Source organism: Vitis vinifera, chromosome 18 (assembly GCF_030704535.1).
Source record: "Vitis vinifera cultivar Pinot Noir 40024 chromosome 18, ASM3070453v1".
Lineage (NCBI taxonomy): Eukaryota > Viridiplantae > Streptophyta > Magnoliopsida > Vitales > Vitaceae > Vitis > Vitis vinifera.
In genome coordinates, this window is record NC_081822.1 from 5605019 (window position 1) to 5620844 (window position 15826).

The 15826-nt window shown below is 37.3% G+C and overlaps 2 protein-coding genes across 11 annotated transcripts; both read right to left on the minus strand.

The window, feature by feature from the left end:
- Positions 1–206: 206 nt before the first annotated feature.
- Positions 207–1837, minus strand: LOC100252287 (aspartyl protease AED3). Its single transcript, XM_002283853.5, has one exon. It carries the CDS (start codon positions 1820–1822, stop codon positions 419–421), a length of 1404 nt encoding a protein of 467 aa, XP_002283889.3. The 5' UTR covers positions 1823–1837; the 3' UTR covers positions 207–418.
- A 1394-nt stretch (positions 1838–3231) lies between these two features.
- LOC100250647 (universal stress protein PHOS34) lies at positions 3232–11558 on the minus strand. Of its 10 annotated transcripts, none has more exons than XR_009464981.1 (6): positions 11001–11483; positions 10792–10895; positions 9526–9644; positions 7196–7287; positions 3927–4204; positions 3232–3848 (listed from the first exon to the last, which is right to left on the minus strand). XR_009464981.1 is itself a non-coding variant. In XM_010666078.3 (5 exons), exons 1-4 carry the CDS (start codon positions 11203–11205, stop codon positions 7209–7211), a joined length of 507 nt encoding a protein of 168 aa, XP_010664380.1. In that variant the 5' UTR covers positions 11206–11483; the 3' UTR covers positions 3829–4204; positions 7196–7208. The 10 variants fall into 10 exon arrangements, 6 of the variants coding, with proteins under 6 accessions (XP_010664380.1, XP_010664379.1, XP_002285692.1 ...); XR_009464980.1 differs by lacking the exons at positions 3232–3848; positions 3927–4204 and adding exons at positions 4289–4677; positions 5327–5579 and having other exon boundaries at positions 11001–11484; XR_788200.3 differs by lacking the exons at positions 3232–3848; positions 3927–4204 and adding exons at positions 4289–4662; positions 5327–5421.
- Between the last annotated feature and the right edge of the window lie 4268 nt (positions 11559–15826).

The window sequence follows — 15826 nt, forward strand, 5'->3', positions numbered from 1 at the left end:
CGGGTAAACCATCTAGACCTTTTGGGGACAAACCTCTGTGCCTTATGGGCTTATTGGGCCTTCAATCTAATTGAGAGTGGCCGTGATGATCCATTTACATCACTCAAAAGTACAGGAAGGAAATAAAAAGGTCAAAAGAAACTCCAAATTCCCTCTTTTAATTTCTAAATAATATAATGAAATCTGTACTGATTATTCTCGGCATCATTGCAACTTTCTGAATAATATTCCAAGCTCTTAATCATTCTTAATCACAATCAAAATTTAGAATACAACATTAACACCAAAACATCATGCTCTATCTGCAGCTTATTACTTACTAACTGCAGCATCACCTATTAATTGCCCACACTTGGTTTAATATAATTTAAAACACCCACAAGACAATAGTGAGACAGAGGGAAAGGGAAATCTGAGACTAGTTACACAGCTCACGAGCAATTCCCAGACGAGAGTTGGTGACATCAAACATAATCCTAAGATTCTGCTGCTGTAGATTCGCTATAACGTTCAGCACCGAGTTGACGTTGTTGGGCGCTGCTGCCATTGCCAAGCATGCCAACGACCCTGCGCTGCTGTGTATCAGTGTGTTCTCCAGCGGCAACTTCAGGTCCATTCCTGTGAAATGGAACGTTACCGGGGGTGCTATGTCCTCATTTGTTGCTGCGAAACACGTATCGAATGCCCCTATCGTTGCAAATGGTCCTTTCACCTGCTTCCTGAATTCGTCCCTGATGGCCGCGTATACTGGTTCCACGAACCGAGTTATGACTGTACCTGAGTCAATTATGGTACCGGCGCCGGTGTTTGGGTCAAATGCCAGTAGCTCTGGCGCCACCGGCACCAAAACTCGGCCGACGCTGACTCCGGTTAGGTTGACGTAGTAGAGAGTGGGTCGGTGCGGGTTTCGGAGGAGTGGGGTGGTTCTGATGTTCTTGGGTTGACCCAGGGGTCCGAGGCGTAAGGAGCCAGAGAAGTAGTATGATTTGAAACTGGGAAAACAGTAGGAGAAGACACCAGAGTATAGAGACCCGGATTGTGAGAGCAACGACATGGGCCCACGACCCAGCCCCAGGAGCCCCTGCGGCGGAAGGGTCGAGCCGGAGACAGCGTTGACGCAGCCGAAAGAGTAGCTGGGAAGAGTGTCAACCGCCAAGCCGAGAGAATCCTGTGAGAGCATGGCGGAGAAGGAGGAATCTCCCCCATAGGTTTGGTTGAAGAAGCATGCAGCAGTACCCGTGGTGGGGCACGAGAGGCCACGGACCTGGGTGCACTGGGGCACAGAGCATTGGAGTGAAGCGTAAGTGGAAGAAGTGTTGGGGGAGAAGGTGGGGGAGGAGCAGCCGGCGCAGTCGGCGCATGGGACCCATGCGGCGTCTCTGCTGGTGTCAAGAACCATGAACATAAGCTGACCGGGAGTGCCCAGTTTGACTCGCACCACGTAGTTGCCAATGTTGAGGACCTGTTGCCCAGACGCAATTGGGACAGAGGTGGCCTTGGGGGATGCAACTAGGCTGGACAAGTAGGTGACGCGTGCTGGGTCTTTTGAGGCCATGTTGATGACGGTGTTCACCCAGGACCCAGCCTTGTGCTGGTTGAAGGGAGAGCATTGGCCATACACATGGATCACCGAAAGATCCGAGCCCTTGGATTCCGAAGAAGGGGAAGCACAGGGATCAAAAGCTTTGGTGGTTGAAACCACAAGAGTGAGGAAGACAAATGCAGTGAAGATATCCATGATTTCCACTGTCCAGTGGATTGGTGTGAGTGTGAGTTGGTGTGTGCTTCTCCTCGCTATATATAAGAAACCAATTAGGTTCATGAATCACAGGAACACCCTTTGAAATTATTGCAACATGATAATTGTAGTTAAGCATATTGATTAATAAAAAAATATCTCCTAAAGTTGTGGGCCAGTTAAAGCATTAGCTGGAAGCCTTGTGGACCAATCAAACCGGGATGCAGGCTAAACAAGTGCCAAGTTGGAGTTAAAAAGCTCTAACAAAAGGACAAGCGCCATTGATGCAAATGCAGAGATCTCCGCGCAGACAGAATAAAAAGGCCAACTAAGTCCAACTTCCCAACAGCGAAGCTCTTGTCTCTTTTAAGCCTTGATAGTCCAATGGAATGTCGTTATCTCATATCATTCGCCCTAATCTTCCGTCCTAAAAACACGAAATGCCACACTGCTCAAGCCCAGCGTTAAATTTAAATGTTAGCATTGTAAGCGTCCGATTCCGATGTACGTGTTGGAACTTGGAAAGAGAAAAGGATGACGTAGAATGTAGGTACTGGGGCAGTCGATTCTGTGACCGTGAGGATCTGAGTGTAGGGAATTGAAGTTTTGGATGATAGGAAAGGATAGAATGGTAAGGTGAAGCGAGGAATGTAACGCTCGTGAACCTTTGTGGAGTGGGGTGGAATAAAACTTGTCGTGGGCCTGACACAAGATGCGGTCGGTCACGGACTCACGGGTATGCAAAGACTTGGGCGAATGGGGCCATTGTGACACTGGAAGATTATGGTCATGTGATACAGTGATAATTGCGATTTCATATTCCTTGCTCACAAGTGAATACACTCTTCATTCTTATATTTGGCCTTGTCGGCACCAATAAAGAATTCGCAAGTGCCCATCAATACATTAATTGCTGTTATTTTACTCTCTTAACTCAAATCACAACTTTGATTAATCCTGAAAGATCACTCGGAATTTCAAGTGAGCACTGAAATCATTTTACCAAAACTTATTTGATATTTTAACTGTAGATTCAGAGCCTCCATTCGTAGGCGTACCTGCAATCTGACATTCTCCAAATCTAGAAACAGAAGTGAGAAAACGGCTTTAGCAGCATTAAAAACATACGTAACTCAAGCATTGATGCACTGCTTTCTGAGAGCTTCACGAGAAAGGCATCAGACCTACCATTAAACTCCCTAGTGATAATCAATCCATAAAATTTAATGGCAACAAGCTTATAAGACAAAAAAACACATCAAATCTCCTACAACTTCTGTTATTCTTTTGCCTTTCTTACTGCTTTAAAGCATTTTGATACCTTCATACTGTGTCCAAACTTTAAAAAATAGGAATAGCTAAGACTAGGAGATGGGTCCGCACCCTCCATTACTCCCGTCCCAATTTTAAACATTTAGTTTCACAAATTTAGCCTTATTCACGGAGTGTTCCACACAAACAGCCCAATGGTTCAAGATTGGTTTAGGACCATATATCCAAACACATGTAATTTAAATACTAAATAGTTTCACGGATCGGAGACAGACATAGACGGAAAAAAAGGAAAAGACATAAACAACGACAAAGCTCTCACACTCAGTTCCTCAATGATAGAGAGCACCTAGAGAGTCACGAGGCCTTCCCCGACTGCCCTGTTTAGTTGCACGATTTCTGAATGGAACTTCTTGGCAGCTTGTGCAACAGTTGTCAGGATTGCCTAACCCATAAATCTATTCATCTATGAATTAGAGGCTCAACTCAAGTACGTGTCACAATTGTTTCTTCTAGGAATCAGTAGTATGTCTATCATATGGCTTCTTCAAACAGGGGTTTCAAACATTACAATAGCTATTCTCTTGAAATAAAAAATAAAAAAACTCTTAACCCAGTCTTTACTTGTATAATCAAGCTATCACCTCCAGCTACTACATTTCATGATAAAGAATATGATTATTTTTTTTTTTTTCCCCACAGTGGTCAGAAGTGAAACCATTACAACCACTGCTTCCTCTGCCATCTCCGACACACCCCAATGATTTGCAATTCACCACCACCGCCGCAAACACCAAACCCCCCTCAATTTTCCCGAATTTTAGGAAAAAAACACACCCTGAATGGCAGATTATATTAGTACCATTACAAAAAAAAATATGTAAGAACATTTGAGAGATACAAATCATGGACCTACCCCAACCCATTTACCACCTCTTGGCCATCATCACCATCACCAATATCTCATCCAATGTAGTTAGACACGCAGGCTTCAATCCTATTCAAAACCCAGCCCAGTGGACCGTGTTTTTTTTTGCATAAAAATCAATGTTAATTAACACATCAAATAAATTTGGTATCAGGGATGCCTGTCTGTATTTTTTAGGTTGATAAGCCTTCTGAATTTTCCATGAAACCTTTTCTTTCATGGTTTGTGTTTCTGAAAAACAATCTGATCCACATGATTCCTGCATCCTGATAAATGAATCAAAATGAGACCATACAGTACTGTATCCGACAGGTTTAACAAGGTGATTACAAATATGAAAGCCAATGCACTGTAGGTAAGATAGATATATTATATCAACTCTGGTTTCTTAACTTAAAAATTAGAACAAGCGTCAAAATGAATCCAAGCCTACTTTTAACACATGAACAAATATGTAATCAATAAATAATGGCAGTTTTAGTCAGAATTTTAGGAGAGCACACCTAGAAACTGCACGAGTCAAGAGGCATCAATTGCCAAAGAAAGATCCAAATTGCCTCAACTAATATCAATACAACAAGAATGTACAGAAACAACACCACCCAAGCACATGCACAAGAGAGAGATATGTATGCCAGAATCCATGCTCCAATCCCACTTGCAAGTGCTAGAGAGGGTAATAGAATGCATAGATGGTCTAGAAGTACTCCCAACTGCATCAACTCTGCAATCAACATGACTGAGCACATTGTTCACATGTCACAAAAGGGCTTTATTGCAACAACATGATTTTGATAGAAGTTAGCACATGAAATAGGAAAGAATTAAACTAAACTACAGTATAGACAACATGAAACCAGAAAATTCCACTGAAAGTTTAACCTAACAAGGTCCAAAACTAGTGATTAAATATTAAAAAATCAACATAAAAGGCTGCCCACCCTAAAGTTCCTACAGATATAAAAGATGTTTGTCACCAGGAAACTTAGTCCCAGGCTAAAAGACAGATTTTGAGGAAAATGTTTTTCAGTTGCAAGTACAGAATAAGGGAAACATTGTGGAAATGCTTGGAACGTCTAGACTTTGGAAGCCTTTAGGAAACATCAAAAGAACATTCTCAAAACATATGATAATGAATTTGCTGAATTTTCAGTCCATGTTTTAAAAGCTTTTCCATAACAACCACTTAATATTTCTCCCAAATTTCTTTTAACTCCTCTCCTAAAATTTCGATCTACAGCTTCTTCCTTTCTCCTTTTTTTTGTCGTCAAATACTCCTCACCAGATTCCCATATAGCCATTTGTAGCACTTCTTAAACATTCTGCTAAAGTTTTCCATATGGTCATTACTACCAAAGTAATATATGTAATAAGGCAAGCAGAATAACCTTGCAGTTACACTGTTGAAATGTTTGGTTATCATCCACTCTCCAGTAAGAATTGCATTCCTCAGGTAGATTTTTTATTACACAATATGCTGTTCCTACACAACAAGAAAGATGCCCATGTAAAATTTTGGACCTTGCTTCAAAAGACTACATATGAAGCACTGCACAATTCAATGTATTCCCATTAGATTTGGTATCAAATCCCTTGCACAGGCACTAAAAATTTGTGTCAACGCTATTAAATGGGCTGCCCCTGCACAGTGGCAAAGCCAGGAAATGAGTTGAGGGGGCAAAAAAAGAACAAACTCATCATATAGCCTAGTGGTAATCAAGAAGCAAATGTATCCTCATGTGAGATTTAAAAAAAAAATTCAGGGGAGAGGGGGGGGGGGGGGGGATCTTGTCCCCCAGGCATCACATGGCTCCGCCACTGTCCCTGAATCATTTGTCTTTATATACAAAGTAAAGATGATGACTCTAGAAAATTATAAATGCTCATACTGGCCCCAACAGTGACTAATGGGTCTCTCCATGATCTATACATGACAGAGGAGTATTTTGACAGGATGTGATATGAACATTCTCAGTATTAATGTGGGCCCATTATTGACTAACAGGCCACAACTACTGCTTCATGATAAAATACCTCTGTCATTTCATCCAACAAGAAGAGTTCCTCTAATTCTATGAATTTTTCTAGAATACTCTTTTCTTGAATATCATTCAGAAAAGTTTCAGATTGCCTAGTATTCCACCAATTAGTAACCCAAGATTCCAGACTTTTATTAAGTAATAGAGAGATCCACCAGGACAAAAATACTACAAATGCAAGATATAGAAGGGGAGTGAATGCTTTCTTTTTTGTCTTTTTTTTTTTTTTCAGCTGTAAATTGTTAATGAACCCAATTCATTCGTCAACTCTCAATCTAATAATTCTATCAAGCATGAGTTCTATTACAAGGTATCTTAGCTTATGAATTTATTCTCTGTTTTTTATTTGCAATTCAGCAGTTAGTCCTTGAATTTAGAAAGAATGCAGAAATAGAGAATCCACTTCGAATGAAGAGACTTCTTGTTAAGTTCCTTGTAACATACAGAAATCGATAAATTCTATATTTTGAAAGTAATTGAAATTTTACACGCTGGGGATGTTTAGCCTTGAAGTTAGTATTTGTATATAACTTCAAACTGTTGAATATGTAATATCCAATAACTATTAACAAATTGAGCAAGAAAGTTAAATTTTTATTTTTAAAGTTCCAAATTGTCTGATCCAAACTACCACTCTGTTATTTTTTATAAAATGACAGCATTTAAACATGCTTGCGAACCTTTCTGCAATTTGGAATGCATGGATCTCCCTTCTCCTTTATGGAACCTAACAAGTTGAAGATAAAAAGCCAACAGGAGCGAATGCACAACTGTTTTCTTTTTCAGATTGTCAAATCTGCAAACAATGAATGCCTAGGACTGCTGTTGAGCTGGATACTAAAATATTTGACCCAGTATTCAAGAACAAGTGAATAATTTTAAAATTAGCAACAGCATCAAAGTAAAAGCAAAAAAGTTTAACACAAACTTTACAGATTAGTACCGTGTAAAGGATTGCAAAGATGTTTGTTGGATAACAAAAAGGCAAGAAAAGTTACCCAAAAGAGTCAAAATTACACATCCATATGCAACATGCGGACTATGGGAGTGACAGGTGAATCAAAATTTACACCACAATGAAGGAGTTTTATCAAAAAAATTATAAAGCTGGAACTTCAAGCACAGCTGTACAAAAAATTGATGAATTTTAAGAAATGACGTGGAAAACATAATGTCAAATGCTGCTAGAAAATACCCATGAAGTAATGAGATGCATACCAGTTATAGCTTGTCAGGCAGTATCCTTAACTATCATCACAGGACATTGTGCATGGTTGGTGCAATAGTTGCTGACACTTCCCAAAAACATCCTGTAAACATAAAATCAATTGAAATGTTTCATATCCTTCTAACATTTTGAAATGTTAACCATGTTTTTATGTCTAAAATTTTAAGGTCATGTACTTCAAAATAGATGAAATTCTATAATTCAGGCAGCCCTTGCAGGGGTCTACTAAACCTCAGTATCCATATATCTAAGTACTCAAGTTTCATGGTGCTGAATTGGAAGATTGCCTAAATGGAACAACTTACTGAAAAGAAATTTGACTTACGTTGCCTATTTCATATTCATTTGAAGCACCAGATTAACAAACATTAGCAAGTTACTATGGTCAAGTAGGAACTCATGGGTGAGCAATGAGCAATACTAAAAATAGGGGAGAAATTGCAATAACATCCTTTTTAGATTTCTAAAAATAACATGTCCACCATTGAGCCTTCTGGTAAATAACTTCCCTGAGGTTTTTTAGTGTGCCACTCATTTGACCTTTCAAGTGATAGAAACAAGTTTTGTCTGTTTATCTATAATCATGAAGGTAGAAAATAATTTCAATAACAACAAATATCATCTTTTAGCTCCTCACCAGATGGTGTACAGCTTGTACACCTACAACATTATGAAGAATCTCAAAATTTGAGAATGAAAAAGGATGAAAAAATTTAAGTATAGTGGAGAGAGAAAATATGGCATGTTAGAAAGTTTCAGCAAAATACATTTTGAGGCAGTTGATTTGGATGGGAATTTTGGGTAGGTATGAGAAAGTTTAAAGGAACATGGAGTTTTGAATACTTTTAATTGCATGAAATTTTTAGGAGCAATATTGTAAAAGTAGCTGAAAGATCACACTTACCTTTTCCAATTTCTAACTTCAATGCAGCCTTACTATAAGTCTATAACTACATCACACAAGCCCCACCAATACCTATACATACCTATAGAGTAAACAAAAATAAAAATAAAAAGTACTGGTGACACTGGAGGAGCCCCTAAAATTTTAATTAAAAATAATTGTAATGAGAAAAGCAATTTCATAAATTTTAAATAAAAATAACAAATAAAATTTTTTATCATTAATTTTTTTGTTATTCTCTTAATCTATTTTTAATTCTTTCAATAAATTAAATTTAACTTTTTAGTTTTTTATTTGTTTATATGAAATGTTTTATTTTTATGAAACCTTTTTAATAAATTGAAAGTTTTAAATTTTTTGCTTGATGTTTTATTAAATAATTTTTTAGTGGTGGTTTGTTTTGAGATATTCAAACATTTTCATCTTTGATATTTAATTAAATAATGGTGATTTTAAAATGATACTTAATTATCAGTTATTATCATCTTCAACAAAAGTTTATCAGTATAACTAATTTATATTAGTTATTTGAAACAATAAATGAATTTTATTGAAAAAGTCATTAAATTTGTTGGAATTTTTTTTTTCTTTTGCAATAAAATTTGCTAAAATTATTGAAAATTTTCTAATGAGATTTCTTGTTATTTTTCTAATTCTTTTGACAAATTCTTTTATATTTTTTAAATGTGTACATAAACCTTTGAACTTTTTTTACTTATGGTTGAGTGATTTTATACATTATATATTTTTATTTTCTTTAATATCAAGACATAAAATTATTTGATTTAATTTTCCTATTTACCGTTCATATTTTTTCCTAATTGCCCCCCCTCATGACAATTTCTGGCTCCACCACTGGACAGTGACTTTGACAGTTAATGGGTTCAGTTAGCTAAACTCCATAAAACTCAATCAAAATCAACAAACATATCGTGACTAGTTAGGCTTGGTCTTCTTTGTAATGCATGTAAACTAAAGCAGGCAGCCCATATTCAAACAAAGAAACTGAAGGTTTTGTTGATCATAGAGTTAGCATCAGTCACTTATTACTATAATGATTATTACGATTGCTATTATTTCTCTCTGCTTTTTGTATGTTTGAAGCAAGTACATAGGTTCACACCAAATCAGACAAAGAAATATCACATTATTGTGTATTGATCTAAACTCCATTTTTTTCAGATATTCCCTAATGCTAGTTCTCCTCTATGTCTTCTATCTTGGGTGGCTCCAATCTCCTATGATCCATGCTCTACACATGAACTTGTAGATCATGAAAAACGATGAAGTGCAAAGCACATACTGCAGAACTATATTACCAATTAGAAGCTTTGGTTTAAATCCACAAGCAAGGAGAGTGTGACATTAACTAAATTAAGTGTATTAACAATAAAATTATTCTTGGAGCTGGATTACCTTCTAATGGGTCCAAAAGCACGTGACCCCATGACAAGCAGATCAGCATGCAAATTCACAGCAGCTTCACAAATCTTCTCCTTCGGATCCCCAATCACCACATCGGTTTTGACATTCACCTAAAAGGAAAATCAACTCCACTAAAAGTACTGTAAACATTTTTCCATGTTAGTGTTTTTCCTGGAAACAAACTTTGATTTGGTTCATTTCCTTGAGATGGGTCCAGAAATTCGCACTAAGAAGAAAAAACAACCCAACTAAACAAGCTTTAAGATAACAATATCATTGGAGCACTCTCCATGTAGAGCACAATATTTTGTGCCCAGGCTGCATTACAGTGCACAGCACCACAAATCAGCCCATAGCTTCAAATACTCTAATCACTTTTTCTAGTCAACTAAACTTGAAAAGAAATTATAAACCTCTAATAGACTGCATGTACAACCGCTAAAATTACTGAGACCCTGTTTGGATTGAACTTTGGCTCTTTTTCATTCCCAGTTAAGAATGTTTGGATCATTCTAATAAAGGTTCTTCTAGCTTAGAAATGCAATAGTATGAAAGCGAGGATAATGTTACTGATCATGGAAAAACCCCCTTTAGCTTATATGGAAGTAGTTCTATGTTTCATGAAAACTTTTATAGTAACCAAATTGCTCCTTTTAATATCATAGCTTCACCTATTAACATGAAAAGTAATGCTATACCCACCAAATGAGGCCTATGAGAAATTCCAGCTGTAGGACCTACCAGTGAACCTTCAAAATGACAGGCAGACAAGATGTCATGATATGTGCATAAAACATCCAAATGTATGTCCTGCTTCAATACCCAAAAGCTAGTTTTTATTTTTGCATTTACGGAAAGTCACCACCAATTAAGTGGTGCCGAATCTACACCATTAGGACTCCTGGCTTACTACTGTCATACTTCAGTACCAATTTTTCTTTAACCTCGTCTGGAATGATCTAAATTTCACCACATATATCCACATATCAAAACCGGTAAGGATGCTTAGTATTTTTCCAATAAATGAAGATTGAATTTAAGTGGTTTATGACTTTTCAAGTCGAGACCATCTTAGTGAGTCACATCACTTTCTTTTCAAAGATTGAGCTCATCACTACAAATCATGTCTAGCAAGGAACGTTCTCGAAGCCAGGCATTGTAGCTGAGATTCATTGATTCTTCATTAAAGTGTTCAAGAAAGCTATAACAATCTAAAACCAAGTAAAATAGAAATAAAGAGATAAAAATAGGGCTAACATTCTTATCAGAACAAATCTTCAAAGCGTGATCAAGTATGGCCTCAGTAATGCGCCGCTGATGCGCCTCAATCGCCGCAGTGAATGCAGGCACCTCCAAATCAGCTTTTCAAAAAAAAAAAATTAAAAAGAAAAAATCAGAGAATTATCTCAACCAAGAAGAAACTGAAGGATCAGAGGGACAAGAGCTTCCATGAATAAAAACTTAACTGGGACCGCCGAAGGGGATGGCACCGGGATTGAGACCGGTAGCGATGGAGGGCGGGGATTGAACATGTAGGATGACGAAGGAGCCGGCTTCGGCATGGGAGGGAGGCGATCGAAGCTTGATATTATCAAGCGCCCACCTCAAGGCTTTCATGCTTTCCTCGCTGCCATCGACGGCGACGATCACACGCTGTAGGTTTCCCGACATACTTCACAGGTGATGTTGGGCAGATGAGAGATCCAAGTGTGCTGTTTTTAAAAAATTATAAATGATCCGAGTGAATCCAATCGGCTTCAATGAAAAGGTTTTTAAAAATTATAAATGATGTGAGTGAATTCAATACGGCTTCTCGTTTATAGGAACAGGCTGTACAGCATTACACAAGTGAGTCGCGTGGAATTCTTGTTTCTTTGAGTTTAAATCAATAAACAAAATAAATTAGTAGTATTTAGTCTTGAATTAACATTAGGGAATGAGTATGATCATATTGGACCAATCAATTTAGCATCATTTTTTTAGGGAATTTGTGCTAGGAGACTTTTTCTAGTATGGATTGTGCTACATCAATTCAATGAACCACCACTGTGGTAGTATCTAATGTGTGAATCAATAAAGAGTAATTAATAGATCAAACTCAACATCATACCCTCTCTGTCCATTACGTATGGATTGATTAATGTTATGGAGATTGATTTTAAGGGTTGCAGTGAAATTATGTAGTTTTGAGACTACCATCAAAGTGTTATAAAACAGCATTGAATGCATTGCCTTTAAGAGACTTCAGTTTTTTAGAGGGTTAACCAACATTATATGGTGTCTTCATAATTACATATTGTTCTTTGTGGAATTTCTCTCACTAATGTATGCAGGGACCACCCATAAGCGTACACGTGGTACGTCCTACCCTTTGTCTAGACATCCAGTTCGGATCCGGTAATTGTCGTCTAGACCTGGTAATTGTCGTCCTCCCTGACCATATTTCGTGGGCAATCATTACTCATTTCGTCAAATGCATACTCGATAGGACATTCCTAGGTCTTTTCAGACAACCTACTACACCATATTCTGCGCTGCCTGCAGAGTGAAAAGACAAGTGAGATGATAAATCATCCCCCAATAATCTCTATTAGTCACTTGTAGGATAATGATTGCTCTACCACCCTTTGAGCACCATCATGACTGCAAAAATCAAAGAGTCTCCCCATCTTCAATGTGACGAGGCTCCAAACATTATAAGAGGACCGACGACCCAATCAAAGAGGATAAGTATTCCTTAGAAATGCCTAAGAATACCAATATGTTTGACCGTCAAACTAACAAAAACTTTAGAAGGTATGCCCGGATCACCTGTCTGGACATCTTTTATAGAATAATGGAAAGAAGCATCGTTCTTCGTTGAAGGGGCGAGAACTTCAGGGATCTACAGTGCCTCTAGGTCTTTCCATCAACAATGTATACTATTAATATAAGTATGAGATGTTTTGTCTATTTTTTTTTTCCAAAAATATCCTTAATCAACTTTTTTCCCCCCTAAAAATACCCTAATCAATGATTTTTTTTCCTACCCCTTGTCAATCCCCATCTACACCTAACAACCTAACCCATAATTTATAAGATGAAAAAATCAAAGCTAAGCCCAAGTCCAAGCCCTTTCCAATCTTACTCTTCATAGTGCGATCCCACATGCTAGTCAAATTGTCACATATAATTTATGATTAAGCCCAAACTTAAAATAACTTATCAGTTTGTCCTGAATATCACCACCACCAAACCCAATTGAGCAACCCCTCCTTTAGCCACTGCCCTGTCTCAACTCATTTTGCACTCACCTACTCGTGGGTGAGGATACGTTGGTTATGATGGTTGAGATGCAAAAAGTTTCATTATTGCATTCACTTTGCAACCAAGATATTTTCAACAGAAAGTAGGAAGGAAAAAAACTTTAGCATATCTATTTTCAATATGTTTGGGATTTTGGAATTGTGCATTGTTTGATTATTAGGAAAATATGAAGAAATGATAAAAATTAAGCTAAGGGCTCCAATTAATTTTTATGAGAATCACATAATCATGCTTCATTAAAAAAAAAACATTTTTTAAAAAGTTTGACTTTTGACTTAAAAAAAATAATCCTCAAAACATACACTCAAATAATAAAAATCATCAATATCTCAGACTTACCCTCAAACCCTTAAATAATAATTTGAAAATTATTTTTCCTAAAATCTATTTTTCATAAAACCTACCTTTTTAGGTTATCAATTCACCCGCACTTTCTAACTCTAGAGATAGAAAATGACCTTTGGTGCATGCAAAGGATTTCAACCCGTATGGAAGAAAGATAGTATTCTTTTATGCATACCATACTTGCTTGGAAGAATCACGTTATTTTGGATCAATAACAAACTTTTCAAATAGGGTTAGACTAGTATTATGGAGCATTAAATTGCTCTATAAACCCAGGTATTAAACCAAGATATTCAACTAGACTTGATACTATTTCTCATATATAAATAAGAGATCTAACGTCTATCAAGATAAAATAAAGAAGTAACAATCATGTGTGACACTTTCATTTTTTATTTTTTTAAAATAAAAAATCTATATGAAAAATAAAAACTTTTATACCAAAATATAGATTTACTCCATGTTTTAAAATTATTTTAATAAAATTTTAAAATCGAGATAGAAATTTTTTTTTGATACTTAAATTTTTAAATTTTCCCTACTACTTTTTTAATATGAATCTTTACGAGTTTTTGTATCTTATATAAAATGGTTAAAAAAAAACCCCTGAAATGTATCCAAATGTATCTAAATAGGCCCTTATATTCTTTGCAAAGCAATACAACTCCCTCCTAGCAAGTGGAGGGGAGATTTCTTACTTAGGAACCTTACATGCATGTGAAAGCAACTAGAAAAATCATAGTTGAGCAGCAGATTTTAGCTTTTCTGAGTAAATTTTATTCTCCCTACTATTCCATTAGAGGCATCATAAAGGTGTCATCTCTCTGGTACAGTTTGTCTGTCAAGGTTGGAATCTAAAGCATGACACAACTGACATACCCAGCACGTGAAGCTTTCAGTTGCTCCCAGAAGAACACCCCCAGCTACCCAACAAAATCGAAGTCTTCAATCAAAAAAATATTTCTTTAACAAATCTGAGCTATTAATGTCTCCGTCATTTGTCTCTTCTGATTTGAAGACTGGATTTAATATTAGATAATAACCCTTTGTTTAAAATCAAAATAGAAACAGGGAAATATTGGGTGTGTCATATTTTTAAGAAAATAAAGACATAGATCCATTACAATTGATTGAAGGATATCATCCAAGTCATCTGCAGAATTCAATAGTCGGTGGCTAATAAAATAACATGAAGTAACTGGGGGAGGAGCGCCTCTCTCTTGCATCCGTGATGATGGATGGCCTTTCAAGCGCGCCAATGGCCACTGCTATCGATGACCGGGCCGTGTACAGAAAATTCATGGATCCATGGCCCTAGTCACTTTCCCTTTGAGATTTGAGGGAAATTCACTTGATTTTGTTAGTTGAAATTTTGTCCAGACTGTAGGGGCTTACCTGTGTGTGGCCATGTGGCACGCCACCTTTGTTATACGTGACATCCTTCTATCCCTCTCCGGATGAGTATAACCAGATCGGAATGTCCAATCCGGCCTATGAGTATCAGTAGTTAGTTACATTGTATTCCTCTAAGACTGCACAATGCATTTTAAATAGGTTTCTTAACCCGCTCCCACGAACGATCATTCTCTTCATGTCAGAAGTACGCTAAATGGAATGTCACCCTATCTTCGCAAACGACCTACTACACTTTACACCATACTACCTGCAGACTAAAGTGACAAGTAAACCATCAAGTCACTCCCACTAGCAATCCTTGTTAGTTGCCTAAAATGTGATGATTGTTCTGTCATCAATTGTGTTGTCATCATAATTGTGAAAACTAAAAAGTTATTTTAGCACAGATGTGACACTGTTCCAGACACTATAAAAATCCTCCTTAAGCCTAAAATCGAGGTACATGCGCAATACAGACTCCTTCTTTAGTCCCAAAAAGGGGACAATTTATCGAGTTGACATTAATCATCTGATTTAGGTTTCAGAGAGTGTGTTCGGACAACTTGTCTGAACATCTTTTGCAAGGAAGAAGGGAGAAACACCACTCCCAATTGGTTATGCTTCAACACAAACCTTTTTTACTTTTTTAATTCAAAAAAAGAAAAATTTATGACGAATTTTGAGATTAATGGAATTTAAGCTTATTTATTCCAATTTGATGTAATTGAAACTAATTGTGAACGAAGGTGCTAATTGAACACACTTAGAAAAAATTGAATCAGTTGATCCTACGACGACTAGTCTAAACACCAACAAGTGGACCAACGACCAACGGGGGCCTGCAGGAATATGAAACGCCACGCTCAAAGTGGCATGCATGTGATTTCTTTACCCAAGTGACGTTCGTTGGTGGGTCATGTTGACTCTTCGCGGTAGAATATTTTGGGACAGTTCCCCATCTCGTTGGTTCAATTGTTAGGTTGCGCAGCCGTGCGGGACTCCATATCAATGTGGTCGCCGCGGGTCAAAACTTCCACCATGTTGAATAAATGTCACGAGATCACTTTGCCACATCAAGATCTTAGGCGCGGCTTCGTTAAGCTGTTATAAAGCAATTAATGCACAATGATTCCCTAAACTCCACTATGCCCGGGGCACAGTGCCTGTACAAACGAAGGTGATGCCCTTACCATCTGAGTTTAATGCACGTGAACTTCTGGTGTGAAATTCAGGAAAAAAAAAAAAA